General features: G+C 45.3%; 1 protein-coding gene across 2 annotated transcripts in view; it reads left to right on the top strand.

Annotated features, from left to right (window-relative positions):
• Window positions 1-25,905, top strand: part of TRIO (trio Rho guanine nucleotide exchange factor) — a 165,151-nt gene that overhangs the window by 115,766 nt on the left and 23,480 nt on the right. For both annotated transcript variants that reach the window (XM_026048555.1, XM_026048556.1), the window contains exons 34-40: window positions 11,381-11,673; window positions 13,900-14,070; window positions 18,025-18,120; window positions 19,997-20,145; window positions 20,902-20,968; window positions 23,896-23,999; window positions 24,674-24,743. In XM_026048555.1, the coding sequence (XP_025904340.1) occupies window positions 11,381-11,673; window positions 13,900-14,070; window positions 18,025-18,120; window positions 19,997-20,145; window positions 20,902-20,968; window positions 23,896-23,999; window positions 24,674-24,743 (950 nt within the window). The remainder of the gene's footprint in view (window positions 1-11,380; window positions 11,674-13,899; window positions 14,071-18,024; window positions 18,121-19,996; window positions 20,146-20,901; window positions 20,969-23,895; window positions 24,000-24,673; window positions 24,744-25,905) is intronic.

The raw sequence follows: 25,905 nt of genomic DNA, 5'->3' as shown, positions 1-25,905 counted from the left end.
CTGTGCTGCAGCTCTGGTTTAAACAGAGGAGAGGTGTTCATGTTCTTTCTTCCCTTCACAGAATCACAGAATATTCAAGGTTGGAAGGGACCTCTAGAGATCATCTAGTCCCACCTTCCTGCTCAAGCAGGCACACCTAGAGCATGTGGCACAGGGCGGCATCCAGGCGGGTTTTGAAGACCTCCAGAGAAGGAGACTCCACAACCTCCCTGGGCAGCCTGTTCCACTGCTCTGTCTCCCTCACAGTAAAGAAGTTGCTCCTCACCTGGAGACGGAACTTCTTATGCTTCAGTTTGTGGCCATTACCCCTCGTCCTATCACTGGCCACCAGTGAAAACAGCCTGTCCCCTTCCTCCCTGCATTCTCCCTTCATGAACTTATACATGTTAATCAGATCCCCTCTCAGCCTTCTCTTCTCCAGAGAAAACAGGCCCAGCTCGCTCAGTCTCTCCTCATACGAGAGAGGTTCCGTTCCCTTAATCATCCTGGTTGCCCTTCTCTGGACCCTCTCTAGGAGCTCCACGTCCCTCCTATACTGGGGAGCCCAGAACTGCACACAATACTCCAGGTGCGGCCTCACCAGAGCTGAGTAGAGGGGCAGAATCACCTCCCTTGACCTGCTGGCAACGCTCCCTTCCTCTGGGTGGTTTGGGACAGCTCTCCCTGGCTCCTGCGGCACCGTGTCCTGGGCTTCCTTGGGCAGCGGGAGCCCGGTGGGAACTGAGGGGCTGAGATGGCGGCTGGACGAGGCCGCCGCCACCGCAGCTCCCCCGGCCTCCGCTGGGAGCTGAGGCAGGAAACGAAAATGTCAGGAAAGGGCCTCGCAAAATGCAGCCCTTTCCTTAGGGCTGAATCATGCCGAAGAAAAGCCAGCAGTGCAGATGTTATTCCTGAAGAGGCTGTCATCAGCAGTACAGGGGATTTTTCTTTTTTTTTTTTTTTTTCTTTGTTTTTGGGGATTTTTTTAGTATTTGGGTGGAGTGGCCCATTCTCCAATAATTGAGAGTTTGCTTGTTTCAAACCACATTTATACACAGGAGTTTTCTTTTTACCTCATTGTCCTTGTAATTCCCTCAAGCTCCTTATTCCTTAGCATAGATGAAATTGGGATTTGGTGTGGGAGTAACTACTTTATTCCCAGATTCTTAAGATATTCTTTATCCCAACAAGGCATCCCTGCCGAGACTGGCCGTGATGAGTAGCAGGCAGCCGTTAAAAGTCCACTTCGGCTGCGAGGCTGTTTTAAAGCCAATAAATCACGTGTGCTCCGCAGCTTTGCCCAGGTTCCCCGCCCGGCTGCAGGTAGACGGTTTCAAACCGTTCGGAACCGCTCAGGTGCTGGTCGCCGCCGCCCGAGGCCTCACGCTCTCCGTGAGGCAGCGGGCGGGCAGGGCGGGCGGCTGCGGAGGGCCCGGTGGTGCCGGCAGCCGCGCAGGCCTCGTGGGCCCGGCTCGCGCTCGACGCCGCCTCACGGAGGGCGGCCGCCATCGGTGCAACCTGCCAACACCACCTGCAACAATCACAGAATCCCAGAATGGCTGAGGTTGGAAGGGACCTCTAGGGATCATCTAGTCCAACCCCCTGCTCCAGCAGGGACACCTAGAGCACGGGGCACAGGGTGGCATCCAGGTTGGTTTGGAAGATCTCCAGAGAAGGAGACTCCCCAGCCTCCCTGAGCAGCCTGTGCCAGGGCTCTGGCACCCTCACAGGGAAGAAGTTCCTCCTCGCATGGAGATGGAACTGCTTGTGTTGCAATTTGTATCCACTGCCCCTTGTCCTGTCACTGGCCACCACTGAGAAGAGCTTGGCCCCTTCCTCCCTGCAGATAGGATTAGATAAGGAGGGAACATCCCCCTCGTGCAGTCATCCTGGGAGACGACTCTTCCATGGCTGCAGTTCTTCCACATTCCCCCCAGCTCCCTTAATTGCCTTCTCCATTTATTTTTTTGAGGACTGCAACAGTAAAACATTTGGGAAAAAAAAAAAAAAAAAAAAAAAAAAAGGGCAGAGCTGTTACAATAGCCCTGGAGCAGAGCAGCGTGTTGTGAGGCTGCTGTTATTGAGGTCGCGACCGAGTTCCTGCCTGGAGATGGGTGTGTTTGCACAGCTGTTGCTAAAGCTGGGCCTCCAAACAGTCGCCGGTTGTTTTAATGGACTCCTCTGCTTTGCATCAAGAGGATGAGGGGAAAAATTAAGACTGTTAAATTTGTTGCTGGTTTCGCGTGTGTGTTAAGGTTAACACGTAGCTGCGCTTGATAAAAAGCAGCAGCAGTGTGGACGTTCCTCTAGTACAAGTAGTCTAATAATGTATTAATTGCATGAAATTATTTCTGTTGTGTTATTCACTCCTGTATCTCAAGCCTGGACACCGCCTTGGTCACTGTGTGTTGTTTCCCTGTGTGCAGGTATCTTTACTAATATCCTTGGAGATGTGCTTAACCGTGATCAATATCTAACCTTTATGTTTCAAAGCATCAGTTATTGACTCTTATCACATGTATTCTCTTAATATTTTTGCCAACGTTGCTGGAGTTCATTTTGTGTTGAAATATTTTAATGCCTTTGGCAGAGAGAGATGATAAACAGCATCTACTTCCATCTTTGCTAAAAGCCAGACTCACTTTTAAATATCTGGCAGAGGTTACATTTGGGCAGTTTTTTCCTTTTTTTTTTTAATCTTCTGGCTCAGCAGCTCTGCTGATCTTATGCATCATTCTTTTCTGAAATTTCCAGTCGTGAAGTTTGTTTTTATTGCTTATATTAGGGTGGATGGAAGTATATTTCCTTCCTATCTGCAAGTGCGTTCTTGATTTCAAAGGAGCGCTAACAGAGCTGTGCTCTCCATGCTCCCTGTGGAGGTCAGACCTGCTCAAACTTTCTCTTGCAATAACACAGTTGATATGCAGCCTTCCTGTTGGAGTGGTGGAGGATGTTTTAAAATCTGCAAAGGACAAAACCCTTCTTTTGGGGGATTTTGCAGCGTGGGGCTGCACGGCACAGGGCAGCACAGCATTTGTTGCTCTTACCGATGGCTGAGATCACGGTTCTTGCTAATGCAGTTCCTGCAGCCTTGCTTCTCTTCCCCCCTTCCCTCCCCCTTGTCTTGCTCCGCTTTGCTCTATAGCTGAGCCTTGCTGAAGGCGTCGTTTTGCTTTTGGTGAGCTATTCTGTTATCTCTATTGATATGGATGTTCTTGTTGCATATCTGTCTGTTCATATCTTCCCCTTCTGGAGTGGTATGCACAGTACATCAGGCAAGTTGCTACTTCCTAACTATGTTTATATAGCGGGCACTTAATTTCATCCGTTTTAGAAGGAAAAGTATTTCACAGCACAAATTAAAGGAGCAGACAATAAAAGCCCACAACTTGGATAAATATGGAATGTATTGTTGATAAAAGCTGAAACTGCTTATCACAGCAGTTCATCGTTTTGTATAAATAGTGGTTCTTGGCAGTGTGTGGCAAGTAACTCTTGTAGCCACAAGGGAGCTGCATCGTTGCAGCGAGCGTCGCACAGCACAGCTCTTCAAAAGCAGGTCACATCCAGCGAGACAAGCGGTTTGTCAGCAGCCGTCTTGGGCTGCAGGCCGGAATTCTGTCCTCCCTGGTTCCTTCTGGGCTGTCTCAGGCCTCCCTGCTCCCCACAGGCCTGGGGTGGTTGGAAGCTGGTGCTGGCAGCTCCCGGTGCTTCGTGGTTGCCCTGTGCCATGTAGCAGCTCCCTGGGCTGGCATATGTCCCCATGCAGTGTCCTGTCCTGCATGGGGACACAGCAGCGTTCATGGGGAGCAGGTGAGGGAAGAGGCTGTGGGCATCTCTGTCTGCGCTACTTTGAGCTCAGGGCAGCTGAGCTGTGCTCAGACCAGAGCAGCTTCCAGGACTCAGCTCCTGCTGCTTCCTCGTTTTTTAGAGAAAGGAATGGATGGGACATACATTTGCCATTTTTCTGATCTGTTTTTTTTTTTCTGAAAATAGTTAAAAGATGACCCATGGAGGGAGTCTGAGCGAGGGGGAAAAGCACATAAAAACAACATTTCAAAGTACATGTCATTTGGCAATAAGGCTCTAAAATGCATAGCTGAGACTTCACGAAGCATCTCAGTGAAAGGCTGATTTTAGAAGCCAGTGTTCAAAGACGGTTACTGGTGGCCTAAGGTAGCCCACAGAAATTACCTGGAGATGGCACGTGGCAAGGAGACAACTGAAATTTATAACATGATCTTCTGTTTGTTAGCTCTTGGTAAGAGCTTGCAAGCCCCTGTACGATTTGGGGTTTGTAGAAATGCCTCCTCAGCATTACTTCTAGGGGGAGATAAGCACAGTGAAATGATGAGCACAGAGATGAAGTGAGAGGCTGGCTTGTTCGCGGCCTTTCCTGGAGTCAAGTGCAGGAGGATCTGGACTGGAGCTGACATCCGTCCTCGACGTGTCCTGCCAGGCATGAGCATGGAGCTGTCCCAGGTTCCATAGCAGGTGACCCAGAGAATTGATCCAGGAGATCAAGACAAGGCTCGTTAAAATGCAAGCTGCACGTGAGGGGGCTGAGGTGAGTCTCTGGAAGGCTTTTGGTTTTCACAGACTGTGAAACTGAGTCTGAATAAAGCAACTTGTAATACTGCTGGTGACACGGAATGTTTCTTCTCTGAAGAGAATTTACAACTTACTGGAAAGACCAAAATGCTCCACTAACTCCCCTGTCGCCTTCTATAGAGCTGCCTTTCCTTTGTATAATATGCAAGGTTGAGATTTGGGTTGATGAATCCCTGTGGTCTGAATTCCAGCGAACGCGAACAGAAATTTCTGGTTGCCCGGGCAAGTGATGGGTATTTTAACTGGCACAGAATCATGCCTTTTTCCTGTTTTCTTTTTAAAAAAAAGTAAAAAAAAAAAAAAAAAAAAAAAAAAAAAAAAAAAAAAACTGTCCAGCAATCATGAGAGGAGGATTTTTTGCCTCTAAATTTTGTTGGTGTTTAGCTTATAGCTAAACGACATGTTTGTATCTCTCTGTGTGCAAACAGTGACATGTGTGGAATTAGTAGAGTTCAAATATAAGACCTTAATTTTCAACTGAGTACAATGTAGGGAAGAATATTCAAAAAAAAAAAAGTAAGAATCATGAAACATTACTAAGATAAAAATATATTAAACCTTTCAGGCACATAGTTTTCTATGATAGTTTTCTAATTCATGCACATTATGATCCTTTTCACTTGGTCAGAGGTTTTCTTCGTTCCTTCCTTGCGCTATTGCAAATATGTATGTTAGGTGTCTCCTTGATTTCAGTAAGATCCCTGGAAGTTAGGGGATGACAGCCTCCCTCCTGGGGCTGGATTAATTGCAACCAGCTTTGTGGGGCTGCTCGCTGTCTCATTCGCATGAGGAGAATCTGCCTGTAGCCCCAAGCTTAGAGCGACAGTGTATTTGACATTAACACATTCAGCTTTTAATGACTTGGGAGGCTGTTTGGCTGCATGTAGCCCCCGGGTGCTCTGGAAGGGTGTTCGTGTCAGCCACGATGAATACAGGTAACTAGTTAATCTGGGAGGTCAGGCTGAGGAATTTCACCTTCCTCTTTTCACCTATCCACACACACTGAAAATGTTACAAAATATATTTCAGCATAGTGCATGGCTTGAAATAAAAGGCAAGAAAGACTTACTGAAAAGAAATTAATATTGAGTGTGTTTTTTTCCACTCAGAATGAGTGTGATTGAGTTATATTCTGTACGTATTGAATAATAACATTGTTACATTTTGTGATAGTTTTCTTTTTAATCATTTTCCTGAAAGTCATTGGACTCTCTTTATATCATAAGCGAAACTCGTGCCTCCCAAAGAGCACGGGGGAAATTCCACATCTGCGAGCCCAATAAAAACAAAGCTGCATTGTCCTTAAATTGTAGCCGCTTCTATTGTGGCTTGTCAAAGCTGAAGCACATCTAATGTCCTTTGATGTGTATTCCAGTATTGGTTTGCACAAAATATTCAGTGCGGGTAATCTGAAGAGGATACTCAGCAGGAGAGAAATAAATTCCTTGCTGCGTGCCCAAGTTCTGCATGGTCTCGGGCACGGCACCTTGGTTGCCTCCTTCTCCAAAAGCCGCCCGGAGACAGAGGCTGTGTGGGTGCAAGTCCATGACTAAGAGAAGCCTTCCCTCCTCCAAGCTTTCCCAGCCTCGTCTAAGGGCTAAATACGGACGCTCTCCTCAGGTAGAGTTTTGTGGGCTTCTGCTGTGAGACCTTGCAAACAATTTTTGCTTTTTCTGGTGGTGTGTTAGCTTGGCTCTGCTTGGAGCGTGTGTCTCTAGCTGGATGTGGGCTTGGGAGATCACAGAGCAGTAGCTGTTTCCAATTTATATACTGAAGTCGCAAGGAAGCACAACAGCAAAGACCGTGTCCCCTTTTTCCTGAATCAGGGGATGGCTTTGGTCCCCACACGTTTTTAAGGTACTTGCTGCAGATAAACACCCGATGAGCTGAGTGTTTGCAGCGTGTGACTGTTGTGGCCCTGGGGGACAGCAAGGGACCGGCCTGTCAGGGATTGCTTCGTTCTGTCTCCCATGCCTGTTTCATCACCCAGGAGAGAGCAAAACGCTTTATTTTTGGTGCCGCAGCATTTAAATGGTGCAGAGAAGGCACCGTGCAGACTCCGTTTGTTCCCTAGGTAAGTGGGATTTTCGTAGCCTCTTGCTTTCCTGTAGATACTAAAACTCTGAAATCTGCAATATGGAAATAGTTAATACAAAGCAGAGTCTTTCAAGTCATCAACTAGCTCAATACGGCTGATTTATTTTTTAGAGGGGAAAAAAAATGGTTTATTAGTCACAGATGTGCGTGTTTCTGGTGTTGGGAAAGCTGAGAGCAGAACGAGCCTCCTCATTTCCCTTCAAGTCTGAAGAATTTGCCTGTTCACTGGAGGTAACTTTATCTGCCGGTTTGGGGGGGTCAGAGCCCGGGCTGCGGGCGCCGGCTCTTCCAGCCCCCCAAATGTATTGATGGGCTCTGGGGGAAACGCCGGCCTCACCCGCTCACCAACATCTGTGGCTTTGCTCTGAAAAGCAGTGGAAATGAGATGCCTGCTCTTCTTATTGGGGCCGTGAATTATAAAGCAAAGCCAAATCATTAAGGTCTTAAGAATATGTCATGGAATTATGAAGCTGCGGGAGTAACTGTGCTTCAGTGGAGAGTGACTTTTATTGAAGGGGATGGTTTCTTTCTGCACTGCTGAAGCTCTGAGTGATGCTGCGTTTGGGGCTGCCCATCTGCTGCATTTATCTGCTTCTAAAAGGGAATCCGAGACTCGCTAGCAAGTTTACTGTACTGCAAGCACGGTTGGGGTTAGCATACCCCAAATTTAATCCATCTGTGCTGTTCTGAAAAGCCCGTGCTGCTCTTGCTTTAATTTTGAAGACTGTTTTCCTCGCAGCCTGTTATAGCGATAAAATATTCTTGAGCAACCCTCGAAAAACAATTTGCTCTGTAGCCCTAAAGGAAATGAGGCCAACGGGGGTGTAAACATTCCCAAGCAGGGTGATCAATCAAACTGAGCTATATGGAAAAATGTGGGATGTATTTGTGGGGCAAGGGGGGAATGAGGCGCACCTGTGTGACCTCTCTCCCTGGGAAGGGCTGTGTGCGCCCTTGGAAGTGTCCGTGCGGGAGAAGGATGGATGGATGGATTGGCGCCGGCACCGGCCTCTCGCGGCGCCACCGCTCCAGCGTGGGAGCGCCCAGGATTGTCCAGGATGGGCCCCGCTGCTCTAGCCCTTGCTTTGGAGAAGCGCCCTGCTGAGGGAGCGTGTGGGAGGGAGCGCTGCTCCCACGAGCTGGGGTGGGACCCCCCGTTCGGGTTAACACAAATGATTATTTTTCTGATGTTTTTTTTGTTATAAAATCCGATGTTGAAACTTATGCATATACAGCAGTGCAGTGTTTTTATTGACTTGAAGCTTTCCCCTTTCCCACAGTGCGTGCATGTTCAAAGGATCCTTTCTTTTTCTTTTTTTTTCCCTTTTCCTGAAAAGATAACAAGCGAGGGAGAACACGAGCAAAGGGCAATAGGACTCTCACTTCGGAATACTCCTTATACATTGTCCACTTCTGAGGATTCCCCAAAGGCTCAATAAAACCTCAGAAGTGCTTCCCCTGGAGGGGTGCCGGCGAGATGAGCGGATGCGATTTCCAGCTGCCCGCGGTGGGAAAGCTAGGGCCGCAGAGCAGGCCCCGCGCGCGTCGTGTCCTCTCCGAGCTCCCCTCGCGCTGCCATGGAGCGCGCGGGTTTTCTGCGGCTCCCTTCCCTCCTCGGGAGCCCACGGGCTGTTGCCCTCCTTGGTCTGGGGGCAGGCGTGGGCGCAGGGCCCCAGCTTTGCTCTCCTCCCACCGTTTGAGGCCTCTCTGCTCGGCGTCGCTGAGTTTGGTGGGGAAGTGGGTAGCCCGTAAATGCTGGCTCTTGAGAGGATGGAGGAGAGCTGAGGAGGTGGGTCATCGCCTCACGTGGATTGGGAAGAAAAAAAATATTAGTTTGTAGGTATTTTAGATGGCCAGAGATGAGCCAGCTTATTTGAAACTAAAGCAACGAGTTACCACAAACTGCTCTTTTTCTTGAGAAGGAGTAACTGTGGAAGGGAGAACACAACAGCTAGAAAAAATAAGGAATGGGCAGAACATAGGGAACATCAGTGTGAAGGCTTGGTAACTGCATGTCTTTTATAAACAAGAAAAAGGGCTCTTTTGTTTGTAGAAGGGATTTGTCTGGATCATCACTTAAAAATACATGCAAATGCAAGATAAACTTGGCTGAGCAATTATAACATCGTCTAGCTTGGGAGTCTTTAAAGCAGAGCAATTAGTTTGTGTTTGAAGCAACTTATTTCCGTGAACACCAGCACTGCTTTCTGCTTTTCTGTCCTTCACTAGCAGGAAAACATTTATTGCAATGCCCATATATTGATTTTTGAAAATTTGATTTCTGAAATCAAAAAAAAGAAATTAAAGGATGCATTGTTCAGCAAAGGTAAAGCTGATCTGGGCTAGAGGGCAGTTAAACTGCCTTCCTACAGAGGTTTTATGGAAGATCACTTGAATCCCTAGGAAGGGCTTGCACACAACTGAGAAGTATTTTAATGAGCAGACCACTGCGTTTAAAAAGCAAAAGCTGGTGCCGATGGCTGGTAGTCTTGCTCTTCTCACGTAGCTACTAAGGAGCCTAAGGAGCCCATCCATGGGACTGGGATGTCCTCAAGTGGCAAGTTGGAAACTGTTGTTGTAGGTGATTAGTGGCTTCCTTATGTCCCCTGGTTGACCAAGAGAAAAGAGGGATAATCCTGGAGCCCCAGTTGCCCAGGATTTAGAGACGAAGCTGAGTAGCGTGGTTGTTATTCTGCTTTTTTATAACAGACCCTCATTAAGGCCTTGAGGGCAGATGCGCGGTGTCGCGGGAAGGCAGCTGCGCCTCGTGCGGCACAGTTGAGGCCGTGCCGAGGGGGCAGATCCTGTGGGTTCGCGCCCGGGCTGGCGGCGGCCCCGCTGGGCCGCAGGCTGCGCTCCCCCGCAGGCCCCTCGTGTCTCGGGGAGCGGCGGGAGCTGCTGCTGCTGCCCTGGCCGCGCTCATCCGCACAGCGCAGCTTGCAGGAGGCTGTCGCGTGGGAGCCAAAGGGTTGTCATGGGCGTACACCCAAAACGGAGAAGTTTGTACTGTATTAAAACAAAGAAAAATGCTGGCAGCCAGTTTGATAGGCAGGCCGCAAATCTGCATCCCAGTGGAAGGATGTTAATATTGTCATTCCTTTTTCTCGGTAGTTTGCAGTCTTTGAGATAAGCCTCTTTGGAACAGCTTGGAAAAGTAACAAGCCTTGTTACTTTCCCATTCCGTGTCCTGCATGCCCCACGTGCCCCACAGCAGCCTCTGCAGTCCCACAGGGAGCCGCGGCCCTCGGCACCGGCAGCGCTGGCTGCTGCCCCCAGACCAGCCCCTCCGCTGCCCTGTCCTGCCCCAGCTCAACCCCGTTGGCCCTGACCACCTCTATGGAAGGGCACTGCGAAACGGGGAGCTGCGTCACGCTCCAAGGAGGAATGTGGAAGCTGCATTTAACTCCCAGCAGTAGGAGGATTCAACAAAACGTTATTTATGTCTTCCTTATATAAACTAATCTCTCTGCGATAGCGCCAACACAGAGGAAAAAAGCATGCTTGACAAAGCAGCAGGGCCTTTTAAATTAAAACGCTAATGGTGGATGGTGTTCACAGGAGTGGTGTTAACTGAACGTGCCTAAAACATTGTGTATTGAGGAAGTGTCTTGCTAGGTAAAAGGTACTGCATTGGATTGAGGACTGAGGAAAATATATACAGCCTAGCAATAGCTGACCCAGTGGGTTGTTATCGTAAGCGTCCTATCCAAGTGACAGGAGCTGCAGTGGGGAAATAATACTGACCTCAGGCCCACTGTGGCTAGGGAGAAGTATATTTCTGAATATTTCAGAATATTTAAGGTTGGAAGGGACCTCTACAGATCATCTAGTCCAACCTTCCTGCTCAAGCAGGCACACCTAGAGCATGTGGCACAGGGCGGCATCCAGGTGGGTTTTGAAGACCTCCAGAGTAGGAGACTCCACAACCTCCCTGGGCAAAATATCCTTTGTTTAACTGCAGAATTTCAGAATTGTCACGCAAAGAAATACTGCTGATCCTGAGGCTCGAGAAAGTGACATATTGAATTTCTGCTCCACTGTGGCAACAGTGCCACAGATCGATATATATTTGGGTCAGGAGGTATGAGCAGCTACTTAACGAAGCACAGGAGAGTTGAGGCTGGAATAGTCCCTTAAAGATCATCTATTTCAACCCCTGTGCTCCAGCAGAGTCACCCATTGCCCGGGACCTTGTGCTGAAAGACTGTGACCATCTCCAGGGAAGGAGATGCCACGTTTTTGGGTAACCTGTTCCAATCTCAGTCACTCTCACAGTAAATAAGTTTTTCCTTATGTTCAGACAGAATTTCCTGTGTTTCAGGTTGTGTTTGTTGCTTCTCGTCCTGTCACTGGGCACCACTGAAAAGGATCTGGCCCCTTTCTCTTGACACCTTCCCTTCAGATACCTAAATGCACTGACGAGACCCACCCTCCTTAGTTGGCCTTTCTCTTCTCCAGGCTGAACAGTCTTAAGTTCTCTCAACCTCTGCTTGTATGAGAAATGTTCCAGTCCCTTCATTGTCCTAGTGACCCTCTGCTGGGCTGGCTCCAGTGGCTTCACCTTTCTCTCATACTGGGGAGCCCTGACGTGGGGTCCTACCCCAATGGGTTATTACTGTGCGTTTTCCTTGTCTTGCTTTTTTGCTTCTCAGTATTTCCCTATTTAAATGTTCCCTTCTGTTTGTTTTGCCAGACTCGCTGTCCGTCTCCAGCAATGATGCCAGCCCTCCCGCATCAGTGACGTCGCTGCAGCCCCACATGATCGGGACGCAGAGCTCCCCGGGCCCCAAGCGCCCTGGAAACACCTTGAGGAAGTGGCTGACGAGCCCCGTGAGGCGTCTCAGCAGTGGGAAGGCAGACGGGCACGTCAAGAAACTGGCCCACAAGCATAAGAAGAGCAGGGAGGTCCGCAAAAGTGCGGACGCGGGCTCGCAGAAGGACTCTGATGACAGCGCAGCCACCCCACAGGATGAAACTGTTGAAGAGGTAGGTGTCAGAATATTTCAGAATATTTCAGAATATTTAAGGTTGGAAGGGACCTCTACAGATCATCTAGTCCAACCTTCCTGCTCAAGCAGGCACACCTACAGCATGTGGCACAGGGTGGCATCCAGGCGGGTTTTGAAGACCTCCAGAGTAGGAGACTCCACAACCTCCCTGGGCAGCCTGTTCCACTGCTCTGTTACCCTAACAGTAAAGAAGTTGCTCCTCACCTGGAGACGGAACTTCTTATGCTTCAGCTTGTGGCCATTACCCCTCGTCCTATCGCTGGCCACCAGTGAGAACAGCCTGTCCCCTTCCTCCCTGCATTCTCCCTTCCTGAACTTATACATATTAATCATATCCCCTCTGAGCCGTCTCTTCTCCAGAGAAAAAAGGCCCAGCTCACTCAGCTCACTCAGCCTCTCTCACCCAGTCCAGGGTAACTTCCTGGTGGGACGTTCCATGGGACGTGCTATCAGGTTATGCCTTTGGATATCAAACCTAGAGAAAGGCTTGTTTTGTGGCTCTGCTGCAGCTAAATGTGGTCAAGTGAAGGCTGCCTGCTCAGCTGACTCTGCAGCAGATGGGACTAAATGGAATATGACACATTATTTATACTGGGTGACTGCTGTTCTCTGCTTACATCCTCTGCCAGGCATAGGATGTGCCCTTCAGTACTGAGAGTTTTAGTAGAAGTTCACTGGAGAAGGAACTCTCGTTTAAGAACAGAAGTGGGAGAGGAAGTTGCCCTTCTCTGGCTCAAGCCTTTATTCCACTGAAAAGAGGTGGCCTTGTGAATGAAGGTGGTTCATGTTTAGGGAAGAGCCAAGTCGGTGGTGTTTCCCTTTTTTCTCTTGCTCGTAGATCTGGATCAATTCAAGGAAAGCTAATTAACTGCTTAAAACTGGTTTTTTTCTGCCTTAAGCAAGAGCTAGAGCACAGAAATATTACTGACCCTTAAAATGAAAGGGTGGCTGCCAGCAGTTAAATAATAAACATGTCAGTTTTCATTAGAGGGAAGGAAACGGTGAGCTATTGCAGATTTGCCACCGCAGACATCTACTGAAGGTTTCCCCTTATCCCACAAATTCACATGTCCTCCTAAGTCTGGAGCCCATGTATGAGCAGAGCCTGCATCCAGTTAGGCACAAGGGAAGCCAAACTTTCCTGTTAGGAACCTGTAGCTCAGGTTGAAATGAACAGTGTCCTGCTGCTTCCAAGGGTGCAATCACCTGGGCACCACACCGTCATTCCTTTCTACTGGACCCAAATCAGGCTACTGGTTTTGATGGTTATTGTACAGAAAACTGGTCTCAGATGGCCAATTATTTTTCTTTTTTTTTTTACTTTTTTCCCTTGTTCCTAGCATGTTTTGCTGCAAACTTGGAAACGGTGAAGTCCTATTGTGTAAGTAGGAGGAGAACAGACCAGAGGCTTGGCAAGACGGTGAAGTGGGAGATGTGGTTTGGGAAAGAACATTTGCCTCTGTCCTTGAATGTCAGGTTGTAGAAAGCAACCCCACTGCACGGTGCAGCTGCAGTGTGTGTTTTGGAAATATCCCTTATTCTGCAGTTCTGAGTAGGGAAGGAACTAAGGCTCCTGCCTTAAAGTGAGCGAGAAGAAAAAAACAAGGCTATTTATTCCTTTAAAGGTGGTAAGATTATCCTTTAAGGTCTGTTATATTAAGCTGTGGGTAGTGGAAGTCATAGTTCCTTGTGTTGGTAAAGCTGCCTTTCAAAACTATTTTGATACAAGCAATCTGCTTACCTTATTTTAAATGGTGGAGAGGCCAAATTCAGCAAGGATGATTGTCAAAATCCTTCGTGTTGTAATAGCTTTTTATAGCCTTCAAACATTTTACTAGGAGCTGTGGTATTTCAGATGCAAAGTTCTTACATTTCTAGGTGAGAAGAATACAGCTTGTATTTTACCAAGCTGAAGTTGGCATGCAAGCACTGCTTTGATAACACTTCCCTGGAGTACATTTCAAATGGAATGCTTGGTTCTTAGTATCTCAATCCATCTGCTTTTACCAAACATAGGGAGAGAAAAAAAAAGAATAAAAGCCCTTTTTGGCATCTGTTTTTCATAGATTGAGAAGGATCATCTCAGCTTGCCAGCAAAAAGATGAATCTACAGGACAGATCTGTTTCAGACAAGCTCCTAGTTAACCAGCTTTGCGCTGCTGAGGAGGCAACAGAGCTTTGAATGTTTTGCTTTTCTTTGCAGAGAGGTCGGAACGAGGGGCTGAGCAGTGGCACTCTCTCCAAGTCATCCTCTTCAGGCATGCAGAGCTGTGGAGAGGAGGAAGGTGAAGAGGGAGCGGATGCTGTGCCCCTGCCGCCTCCCATGGCCATTCAGCAGCACAGTCTGCTCCAGCCTGACTCACAGGACGACAAGGTAGGAGGCAAAGCAGGGAAGGGTTCCACGTTGCTCTTCCCCCAAGTCTTTCTGATGTTTCCAGAACTCTCTGTAATGTAGGCAATACACCTTTATGATAGATAGAAATAGTAAGTGTAGAAAGGAATAATGACTTCAGACATTTTGCTAAGGATTTGCTGTGGACAGATTGTGAATTAAATGCATCTCTGTTTTAACTGCACGAACGCAGAACTCTTTAAAGAAACGCTTTAAAATGGGCAACCATGTGCATGCGATCCTGTTCGACATCTGTTTAGCAGGTGCCATAGTTAGTGATTTAATTTTTGTTTTACGATCATACCTTTGAGCATTTAAGTTAAAGGATATATCAGCAAGGATATAGCCAGAGAAATTAGCTGTTGTTCCTTGGAGACCTTTTTAGATCATAGACTATTCATTAGACCTTTCAATTTCTGTTCCACTCACTTCTGAGGAGGAAAAACTACTCTGTGCACATATGTGAGCAGAACGAGCTGTTCACGTTGACTCTTAAGTTTTTTGCTTTTTTTTTTATAGCAACAAAACTGCTTTGACTCTGTAAGTGTGCTAGCAGTTCAGTATCCCAATAAAGCGAGTCCGACAAACAAAGCTACGTCGAATTGGAGAGTAAAAATTTGCAAAGTGTAGTTAAAGTCTGGATATAGGGAGTAACTGTGTGAAGAAGACCCTACTTATGTATAAAATGTTTCCTTACACTTTGATATTCATACAGTGAGAGGATTTTTTTTTCAATATTCAACCTGGAAATGGGGGATTTTAAAAGTTTTAGAATGCAACTTCACAGCAAATACATACTTATTTTCTCCCCATTTTGCTCATTAAAATTTTAAGCCACTGTAATCTCTAACATGAGCTCATTGTTACTGAATTTGTGGGTGGTTACCCACAGGTTTGGGGCAGATGTTTTTGACAGTTTTGGCTTATCTTGATGACTTTTTTTTCTCCTTTCTCCCACTGTCTTTTAGTGGGAATCTCACTCATCCCTGAAACTGTCACTCCTAGAATCAAAATGTCTGGCTTTCATCCTTTATGTGTATTTATTTCCTACGTGTCTTCTGAACTGGAAATATGTAATGCATGAGTTCGTGGGCTAATATATTGGGAAGTATTCCTGAAACAAGGCAAAAAAAAAGACTTTTGAAAGTCTTGTCTATCTTCAGAATTGAGAGACTATTTTACTGCTAGAAAATTATAATCTGTGTTGAAGGTTTAGAAAGAGAATACAACTGATGTTGGTGAAAACATGTTTAAATTTCTATTGATAAGCTGCCATATTTGCATATCTCTTCAGGGTATAAAAGGTTGATAGAAAACCTTATTAAAAATCTCCATGTGAAAATCACTTTTCTAGTTCTTCTCACAGAACAAGAAGAGTCTTGTGAAGGAATATGCTTGTGGGTCAGTGTCTGTCCACTCGCTTGTGCATTTCTGGGGCAAAGTCAGACCCCTGGGACCATTGAGTTAGGAGCCTTCGAGTAGCCTTCACCCCCATTAGCTTCTAATGTCACTTCTTGAAAGATCAGCCTGTACCCACACCGGTAAAAACACAGTGGGACAGTTTTTAGCTTCCACTGCACTGTAGAAAAGACTTTAAAGAAATGAGTTAAAAATGGGGGCAGTAATTACTGTACCGAGGTTTTCCAAATATGTGAGCTGTGACTGTGGTGAGGCGCAGGGCTGTGCTCTGGTGTCTGCCCTGCTGTGTGCTGGGAGGCAGAAAGGTCCCGTTGTGCCGCGGCCTCCGCGTCTGCCTGGGCTTCCTGATGCCCACACGCCGAGGGCCGCCACCCGGCACAGCACCTCCCGCTTCACGGGAAGGCGAAGGCCCAGCGCCGGAGCCAGGTTTCGCCAGGGAGGGCTCGGCTGGCTCTGTGCATGGAGTTACTCATTAATGCAAGGCTGGAGGACAAGTCCCCTGCTGTCTGCCTGCTGGGTGGAGCCCTCCTCACATTCCTGCTGTGCTCCGTGGTTTCTTGGGCCGCTCTTCCTTGGCTCTGCGGGGTCGTCTCCGGCTCCCTGTGGCCACAGGGCCTTGGCTGCTCCTCACCCCAATTCCTGCTTCCTTGCGAGGCCTTCTGGGCTCCATGCAGCCGGGCAGCTCCCCACACACCCAGAGAGCACGGATTCCCTGCACCCGTTCCCCTCTGCCTCTGGGGAGGCGCTGCCTTTGCTCCCGGAGCAGATCATCCCAAAGAGGGGCAGTGGGCTGGGCTTCCCCTGCTCTCCCTTCACCGTCTCTATGGTGTGATCAATATGCACGTATAGCTGCTTGGCCTGGCACTCAGGGTGCACTGCCTGGCACGGCCTGTGTGCTCCCGTCAGCAGTGACAGGAGGGAGCGACCTCGGCCAGGACTGGATCGCAACCCTGCCAATATTTTGTAAGGCTGCATTTAGCTGTACATCCAAAGTGAAAGAAAACCGTACTTTCACATCCAAATGAGGAGCATGAGCTTGCCTAAGAGACACAGGAGCTGTGGGATTGCTCAGGTTTTGGTGTGCATGCAAATACCATGTGCTAGGCCATGTTAATTTGTCAAATATCACTAAATAACATGACCATTTTGTCCCATAGGAACTCATTTGCACAGTGTGCATTCCTGTGTTCAGTAGAACCATTGCACTCCTCATGGATTTGCACTTGATGGCAGTTTACAAGTTCTTTGCATTTACTTTTTGATAAGCAGTACTAAAGTTTCAATATCAGTTATATTAATGTGCAACTAATTATTTTTGTTTTTTTGTTCTCTCTTTCTGTTAACTCTGACGCAGCGTTGTGTCGACTCGTGTTCCATCTCTGCTTTGGCTCAGTTCCCCTATCTTGCCATTTAAGTTTTTCTCTGTTTCCTTTGCCTACCCACCCCCCTATTTTCCTTTCTGCATAAGGCAAATACAAGGCAAACTGAAACGTCTGAAACCTGTGTCCTATTTTTTTTTTTTTCTCCTTAATTGAGTCATGGGGAGCCTTGCAACACCCACCCTTGATTTGGGCAGAACCTCCTGTGTGAAGTCATTGTACGTGCCATTTCCTTGTTCAAGCTGTTGGAAACATTTGCAGGACAGCTTACTCTGCCCTGTGTGATGTTCACTGTGCTGCTTGTAATATGAAGTAGGGCTCATATTACACCCTGTTTCCACTTCACAGTTATTAAATGATAAACGTAATGTGCAAACCTTTCTGTGTTTGCAAATTACTGGTGCTGAATTGAATGGTCCTCTCCTGGGATCCTTTGCTGTTGAACACCTTTTTACCTCCAGTTGTATCTATAAACTGGCATTTTATAGCTTGTGAGGCCAGAGACCTTCTGTATTCTACACATACCTTTGGGGAAAATGGATGGCACAAAGAATGGTGAGCTCAATTTCCCCTCTGAATCTGGGCAGTGTAGTCCAGCTGCTTTAGAAAAGTAGATGCTCCTGAGTTAGTTGCATACTTTTTGTTAGCTAGTAGTTGTTTCCTACTGTATTTTAACTGTCTTGGTTCCCTTTGATTTTTTCTGCAGTTGCTTCTTTGTTTAACGAGCAAAACAAATAACTATTTGCTGCCCATCCAGTCAGCCGTTTTTAGTAGCCACTGGCCTGCTGTCCAGTCAGTCAGGCCATTTTTATAGCTGTTTGTCAGGCATTATTGTAACAGGCGAGCTGACAGATATTTCCTTGACTTCTAATCCATGTAGAAACTGGATATATTTTTTTTTTATCCCAGTGGATTTAACAGAACACGATCAGATCTTTGAACATACATTTTTTTTGTGGGGGTTACCTAAAATTTCAAATCCAGTTGTGTAAGCTGGCTGGGGCTTGATCTTAGCGTTACGTTAAAGTGACAGGTATTGACTGTCCTCCTTGTCCAATACAAGGAGGTATTGACCCTTGATCCTTGGGCAAGCTCCAGGCTGATTCCATGATTCTCCTGCCTTTCTGTCCCTGTGCAGACGTCTTCCCGATTACTGGTGCGGCCGACCAGCTCCGAGACACCCAGCGCTGCAGAACTGGTCAGTGCCATTGAAGAGCTCGTCAAAAGTAAAATGGTAAGGCTGGCAGAGGCACGAGGTGTCTGAAAGCCCTGACTTCAGCAGATAGGCTTGTGCTTGTCCTGCACACGTGCCTTTGGCTTTTGAAGCCGGATGTCTTGTCTCAGAAGTCATCGTCTGGTGTTGCATGCCGGCCACTGTACCTACGCTCTTGTGAAAATGCCTGTGGAGTAGATGGCTGTGTAGGGAGGGGGAAACAACAAATATGGGAGAGAAGAAAGGGAAAGATGCCTTTGTGTACTACTGCTGCCACGAACACTAAGCACAGGGCCATAGTTACTCAGATTTGAATGATATGACTTTGTTAGAAGAAATTTTGAAGCTAAATTTACTGTAAATCTTGCAGACCTTACCAGTAAAATAGATGGCATGAGTGTTTTGGCATGTGGGTTGTGGGCCAGTGCTATAGGCAACATGGCAAGGCAAAAATGTATCAAGGAGCATTTTGTACATTAGCTGCTCCTTCCTTGCTTTGCAGTGTTTGCAAACATACAAAGTAGAAGTGGTTTGTGTCTGCTTTTTAAAGTTTCAGTTTCAATGTTTGAAAGCTTCCATATTCCTGAAGACAGTCCTTGACGACCATCAGAATAGGGTGCATAGGATAATTGCATGAAATAAATCCATCCTTCTCACTATACTTTTAGTCGGCCTCTTGCTGCATGGACCATGTTGGGCCTAGTAATAAGTGTGCAGTGCAACAGTGAAAACTCTACAGAGCTGCAAAGTGGCAACCCCACGTAACCAGAGACTTAGGCTTACCAGGCCCTTCCTTGATTAAAGCAGCTTTGAGTTTTTAAATAAGAAACTTGGATTCCCATTCCAAAGAATAAACTTGGCCTGCATTGCTGCAAGAAGATTATGTTCTTGTGGAGGTTTACCTTTGTTTTCTACTTCCAATGCACCAGAAGAATGAGCAAGAAGTCATCTACAGAAAAATTCAAAGCAGCCCTTTCCTAATGAAAAGTTTGATAGTCCACATGTCCTTCAGGCAGCCTCGCAGTGGATTTAGCTCAACGATCCCTGCGGATAGTCCCTGGTGGGGATGTTTTCATTTTGCACTTCTGGCCAAAGGTCAGCTTGTCTTGGGTTTTAGTCCATCTCTTTATGTCAGATTGTTATTGAGTTTTTAATTCTTGTGAAGAGAGGGGGGAAAAATATTACAGCTGAACCCCACCCTGGTGAGGTAAATGTGTCCTGCTGTAACATTTGGGGAAAATATGATGCGTAACTGCAGCTCAGTCCCAGCCTATGGTTATGAATTGAAGAGGACCCGTAAATACTTCACAGAAGCTTCTTCATATTCTCCATGGCTGTAGCACCTGTTTGTCAAGCAGAAGATTATGTAGCCTGTACTCGGGATGGCCCGTAGCCCATGAAGGCCATCTGCCCCATGTAGGGCATGGGGACTCTTTCTGAGCATCTGACTTACCATGGAGCTTAAAAGCAACATTGACTGTGTAAAAATCTAGTATTGTCTTCACCAAATCAGTATCTGTTTATGATAAAGTGTGTGGCAAAATGTAACTTTTGTTGTGACAAAAACGTAACATCCAAAGTATCTCCTCTAAAGAGGTCCCATTTATTATCAAAAGTAACTCGCATTGGGAAGGGCTTGTATGACAAGGACATACAGAGGTGTAGCTTCCATTGTGGAGGTGCTGAAATCCTAGTCACAAAACTGGTCTGTTTTAAATTCGCTGTTTTCGAGGTCCTAAATAGTCCTGAATAGGCAAGATGCTGATGGCTTCTTGGGAGCTTGAGACCTCCCTTGCCAGACTGCAGAACTTGCCCTTCCATAGGGCCCTGTTTCCAGCTGTATGTGAATGAAGGGGGAATGAGCCATTTTTGATGTCATTCTCAAATATCTTCCCAGGCCCTTGAGGACCGTCCAAGTTCCTTGTTGGTAGATCAAGGTGACAGCAGCAGTCCATCCTTCAACCCTTCAGACAACTCCCTTCTCTCCTCCTCGTCACCCATAGATGAGATGGAAGAAAGGAAATCCAGCTCCTTAAAAAGACGACAGTAAGACCACGTTTTCACTCTGGTTTTTGCATATGTTCTGCAAAGATAAAATGAATATTAGAAACTGTCCTGTCTATAGAACTATCCAGCAAGAAACTGTGATGGGATTGTGTTAAGTGTCAAGCATGCAGTTGCCTTATGCAAAAAGATATTTTCTCAAATGCTAGCTGCAATTTCGATTTCTTGTAACTTTTAATTTTAGTCATCTCTATACTCAGGTTTTTTTGTGTGTCACTCGACTATTGCGGAGAGAGGTGCTGATTTTTAAATATTCAGAGGGCTATTAGGCATCAGAAAACTGATATTTCTTCTTGTCCTGTTCCCCCACTCCATTCCCTTATGGACTCGTAATTTTTGTATGTAGTAGTGGACTGTTACCATGGTAGAACCAAAACATGTCTGGTTTCAAGAAGTATTTAAATGTCTGGGAAGAAATAATTCTCAGTTCATAAACTTAAGAGTCTCATGCATTTTTTTTCTCTTGACCAGACACATAATAACATTTTATTTTAAACAACAGCAGAATGTTTAATTTTAATGACAAATGTAGGAGAACATCTGACTCTGATAAACAGAAGTGAGAGTGCTCTGGTTCCAAAGTTAAAGAAACATCTTGCTTGGAAAGGGCTTGCATTAATTCTTCGTTCTCAGCTCCACTTACCAAACATGTGTGATTGCAGATGCATTAAGTGTTGTGTTGCATTTTAAAAAAACGTTTAATTTTTTTATTGAAATACCATTTTCTTTCCATTTTAGCTATGTCTTACAGGAATTAGTGGAAACAGAGCGAGATTATGTACGAGACCTGGGCTATGTAGTTGAGGTATGGAGATTTTTTTGTTGCTTTAATTTTCTGTGGTACCAACTAGCAACGGGGCCCTAGCCTCAAAGCTTATGATTCTTTTTCTCCTGCGGCTTTTAGTATGTCAGAAATACTGCAACAAGGCTCCTTCCTTTTTTTCTTTATTCCTTTTTTCTTTCCCATTTTTATGTGCAAATTACTGTTTCTCCAGGAAACATAGTTCTTGGTCATTTTTTTTAAATCACTCTTTCTGGCCTAATAATATCTTAAACTAGAAATGGTTTTATTTAGCATAGCTAAAATTCAGAAAACATTGCAGCTCAGCAGGTAGAGGAACCATCCTGCATTTTGAAAGACTTTGTTTCTCTCCTGCTGCTGGCCTTCTGCTAGACTTCTGAGTTTCCCTTTTCTGTGAAGTGAGATAACACGCACACCTGCCTGAAGGCCTCGCCTACCCTATGAGGTGTATGTAAGAGTGCAGGGAACGTGCACGGCAGTGAATTTCACCCTCCTGAGCTTCAGTTCTTCAGCTCTCGTATTTTAAGTGGAAAGAGGAAAAGAAAGAAAAGAACAAAATTTTCCTGTGTTAGAGCTTAAATCAGATTCCATCTCTGAATCCTCCTCCAGAGGAGCTTTTCTCTGCTGACCTGCACAGGGAGCTGCCAAATAACAATAACCTTTGAGATAAAGAAAGGTCAGGCCTATACATGACCTATGCATCCTGTTTGCATGGTACCCATCTTGAATATTTTTTTTTTTTTTTATCAGTAGCACATCCTATGTTGTCCAAGTGCTACAAGCTATTTTTTATCTGGTTAATAAGCTCGGTAAGGCTGATATTTAAATGTCATTCACACAGTGTGGTGTACATGTTACAGGCTGTGGAGCGTGCAATAAGTCTTGCAGAGCTTTCACCACAGCAAGTCTGGAACAATTATTTTTAATGGCTAAATTGAAAATGGGTTTTTATTAGCTGTTCCTGTTTCTCCTGTCATTGTGTGCCCCTTTTTACCTGCTGTTGCACGGTGAGGAGTAGGCTTTGCAGATCAATACGTTTAATCTTCTTAATTGCTTATTTATGCATGTAGGAGGACTTAAAATCTGTGAATCCACAGGAAGCCCCACGGTGCCTTCTGTTGCTGTGTGCTTGCCACACTCATTTGTTGCATTACAAATTAATTTGGGCCTCAATTCTGCTACCGTTTTAGTAGGTATATAACTTGGGTAACCTTAGTGTTGCTGCTGGAGAGGGAAACGTTGGGAATCCTGCCCTGGTCCAGGTGGTAGCCGTGGGCTTCAAGCAGTGACCCCTTCCAGGCAACACGTCCTTTGAAGGCCATTAAATGTTGTTCTGAGTAATGAAGCTTATTGCAGTTGTTCTCGGGAGAATAAAAACTAAGGCAGACTTTATTTAGGAGGGACACTGTGTGCTGTGGAAGCTGCTACTAGTTTGAACACAATCTGGCTGCACTTTTCCTATTTAGGCACCAGAAATGATCATCTTAAATTATTTTACTGTTAGATTTAAAATCATTATTTCACTCCACTGCTTTTTTTTTTTTTTGAAGAACTGTTAAATGCATCTTTCTTAAGGAAGCTGATAACAAACTTGTAACTGCATGAGAGGCCATCCCTTAGGTGAAGTCTGTGTGGAATAAATTTCAAACACTGAAGACTTTAAATGTGTTGGGCATTTACACTGCACTGACATTTAGTTTGCACGTGAGAGAAAAAGCTCACATGTGTAAGCTGTCTTTCTTACCTTGTGCTTGACTGTCAGTGCTGTTACAAAATGTACCAAGTAACTTGAAGTTTTTCTTCTGTCTTGTCGAAAAGCATCTTTTTTTATTGAGAAAGGACAATGAAATAATTTCAGATATCAGCTTTAGGTTATTCTAAAGGGACTTTTGTACTGATGTCAATAACTGAACAAGGAATTTCATACATATGCAGATGTAGATCAGTTCATATATTTTTCAGTTCACCTTTCTCATACCAACATTGAAGTATTGTTGGTGATTTTAAAAGCACTTTTAACAGATGCATACTTTTCCCCAGTATTTTATTAGTTGGTTTGCAGTGTTCAAAAGATAACAGATCTTATTTTCCTAGCCAGCAGAGTAACGAGAACACTGAGTGACAACATATAAACTCAGCTAAATTAAAACATACCTTGCTAATTAGTGATAGAACTATTAGGAAGAAGAAGAAAAGGAGAAGGACTAGAGTTGCTTGAGTACTGAGAAACTAAAAATACATCTCTGTGTCTGATTACATGATGGAATTGCACAAAGAGACAAGTATATACATGCACCAACAGAAAGAAGATGGGGCTGCTGGAAAATACAAATGAGCCTTGCTCGTAGAATCGATGTTCAGTTCCTCGGTGTCCAGTTTGCTCATGCAGTGAATATTGGTCCCTGCAGCACAGTGCCATTTGCAGTACAACTGCTTTCCTTCTCAGCTAGTTGTATGTAGAGTTCATTTGTTGTTTGAAATAAGAAACCCAGAGAAAAGTAATGTCAAAGCCAGCTCAGTGGCTCTCACCTGTGCTTGGTAGCAGCTCTGTCTGGCCCAAGCAGTGTGGCTGCTCCAGGCAGTTACAGTGCAGGAGAGCTCTGCAGAAGTTTCCAGTGTGCTTTGAGAGTTCATCTCCTTGCCCGGGCTCAATTAGCTAGAGTGAATGATCAGTGAGCTAGAGGGAATGATCAGTGAGCTAGAGTGAGTGAACACTGAGCTGTGCAGTGCAGACAGCCCCAAGTCAATGCTGAAGGTTTTGTGTCCATGCTCGGTGCTATGTTACATTATACAGCAGTTCTGTGATTGTTTTTCCATCCCAGTGAAGTCTGAGACTGTTATGCAGGCATCTGGGGAAAGGAGGATTAAAAAACAACTCTCTGCTTTTTTAATCCGGCAAGTTCACAGTTCGTTGCCTTGGGTTGTTGCAGGGTTACATGGCACTTATGAAGGAGGATGGTGTACCCGACGACATGAAGGGGAAAGACAAGATCGTATTTGGAAACATCCACCAGATTTATGACTGGCACAGAGAGTACGTATGTCTGTAATCCCAAAGCCACCTGACAAACAAGCTTACCTAGGTGCAATGACATTGACAAAGTTAGATTTTCCCTCAAATATTCAGAAACCAGGTACCTGTAGTTGGTCCTGCACTTTGAGTTGCCAGTACTTATTTGGAAGATTCACTTTACAAATGTTGGTATGAAGACTTGCTTTAAACAAGGTTGTTTGTCCATAGCAATTGCTTCAACTGACTGTGCATAGCATGGGTAGTTCTGTGTTTTGTGCAGAAATGTTTATGTTTGAGACTTTGGTTTTGAACATGTCTTCTCTAACTAAGCAAAGAGTCTTTTAAGAATTTTTTATGGTTTAGCATGGCAGTCTGAGCACCTCAGCCATGCAGACGAGGAAGGAGAAAGGTTTCAATACATATATGAGAGAAATTAGTCTTATTTATGAGCACCATCACATCTGCTTCTGGGTGCATATTTAGTGCATCTCTTCAGAATCTGTTAACAAAATAATACACTATTTCCATTGAGAACCTGTACGTACTTCGTGGTAACAACCCTCATTTTAAGAACATTCAAAGCTGTTGATAGAGGACCCAGAATACACATTTGCAATAAATCCACTTTGCCTCATAATGACCTGTCGCTGTATTATATGCTATGGGAAAAGAATACTTATTCTGTTTATGTTCAGCTTCTTTTTAGGAGAGTTGGAGAAGTGCCTTGAAGAGCCAGAAAAGCTGGGATCCCTGTTCGTTAAGCATGTAAGTGCAAGCAATCCTTGACAAGCTGCAGTTTGTATTGCTGACCAACACATTTGATTATTAAAAATTAATCTGTGGTATAGCACACAATTCAAGAGTGCTATAAAATATTCCATGCTGTAAAATTTGTGGAGAGAGAGATTATAAGAGGTTGTAAATGAACTAAAAGAATCTAGGTTTTATTTGCAGCATCTTTCTGTGGAGAGGAAGTATGAATGTGGGCCCTGTTCTCAAGTCAGTTCTAGTTCTGTACTAGAATATGACCCAAAACACCTGTCTTTCAGTCCTAGATGTATTAATGCTGTGCTGTGGAACACGGAAAACAGAAATAGGAAAGAAGTTGGTGGTTCTTAGTTGTTTCGATTCAAAGTTTTGGCTCTGTATTGATTCTAAACCACGTCGCTTTTGAAACTCACAGCAGTGGTTTGGCTTCCTCACTCTTCACTTGAGAAAAAGTCTTTTAAGTGCCAGAAATTTTTGAATTTTAATTTTAGTCCCATACTCTTTATAGCTTTACACATGTCCCTTTCTTCCTCAATTAATTAAAATTAAAAATCAAGGTAATTTTCTAAAATACGTCAAAATTGAAGGCATGCTTGACGTACCACTATACAGCAATTCCCTCACTTTTTTATTGTTGTTTTCCCTTTGTATAGAAGTACAGTGTAGTAGCTACCTGAGCTGAGGTCTCTAGGTACTCTAAATCACCCAAGGTAACAGAAGTGGAACTTGGGCTGCTAAATAGGGTGGTTTGCACAAGCAGCGACTGAGAGCAGATTAGATTAAAGCTGATTAAAGGGTTTCTGATTTCCCACTGGCCTGTAGTCAATATCTGGGTAGCAAATCATGGAACCAGGCACTAATGGAAGAGTAATAGTGGAAGCCAGGCCAAGTTTCTGGTCTAATGAGGAAAAACGAGCTGTTTCACTTCAGGGGCTTTAAAGGAAAGGAGAGGGGAGAATCCTGCCACTGGTAAGGCAGGCACACAGGAGGAGTAACTTTCCTTTTTCTGACTGCTTTTTTTTTTCCTTCTCCTGATGTATTTGTAACTGAATTGTCATTGAAAGGCATCCTGACAGCTCCACATGGAGAGTCAAGCTGTGCTGCTGCTGCCACATTCTCTAGCAAAATCCTGATATCCAAGCTAGGACATCCCAATTCA

This window comes from Nothoprocta perdicaria, unplaced genomic scaffold (assembly GCF_003342845.1).
Source record: "Nothoprocta perdicaria isolate Ctin4 unplaced genomic scaffold, notPer1 scaffold_55, whole genome shotgun sequence".
In the NCBI taxonomy this organism is placed as follows: Eukaryota; Metazoa; Chordata; class Aves; order Tinamiformes; family Tinamidae; genus Nothoprocta; species Nothoprocta perdicaria.
The sequence above is the reverse complement of the archived record's forward strand: the minus strand, read 5'-3'. Positions and strand labels throughout refer to the sequence as shown.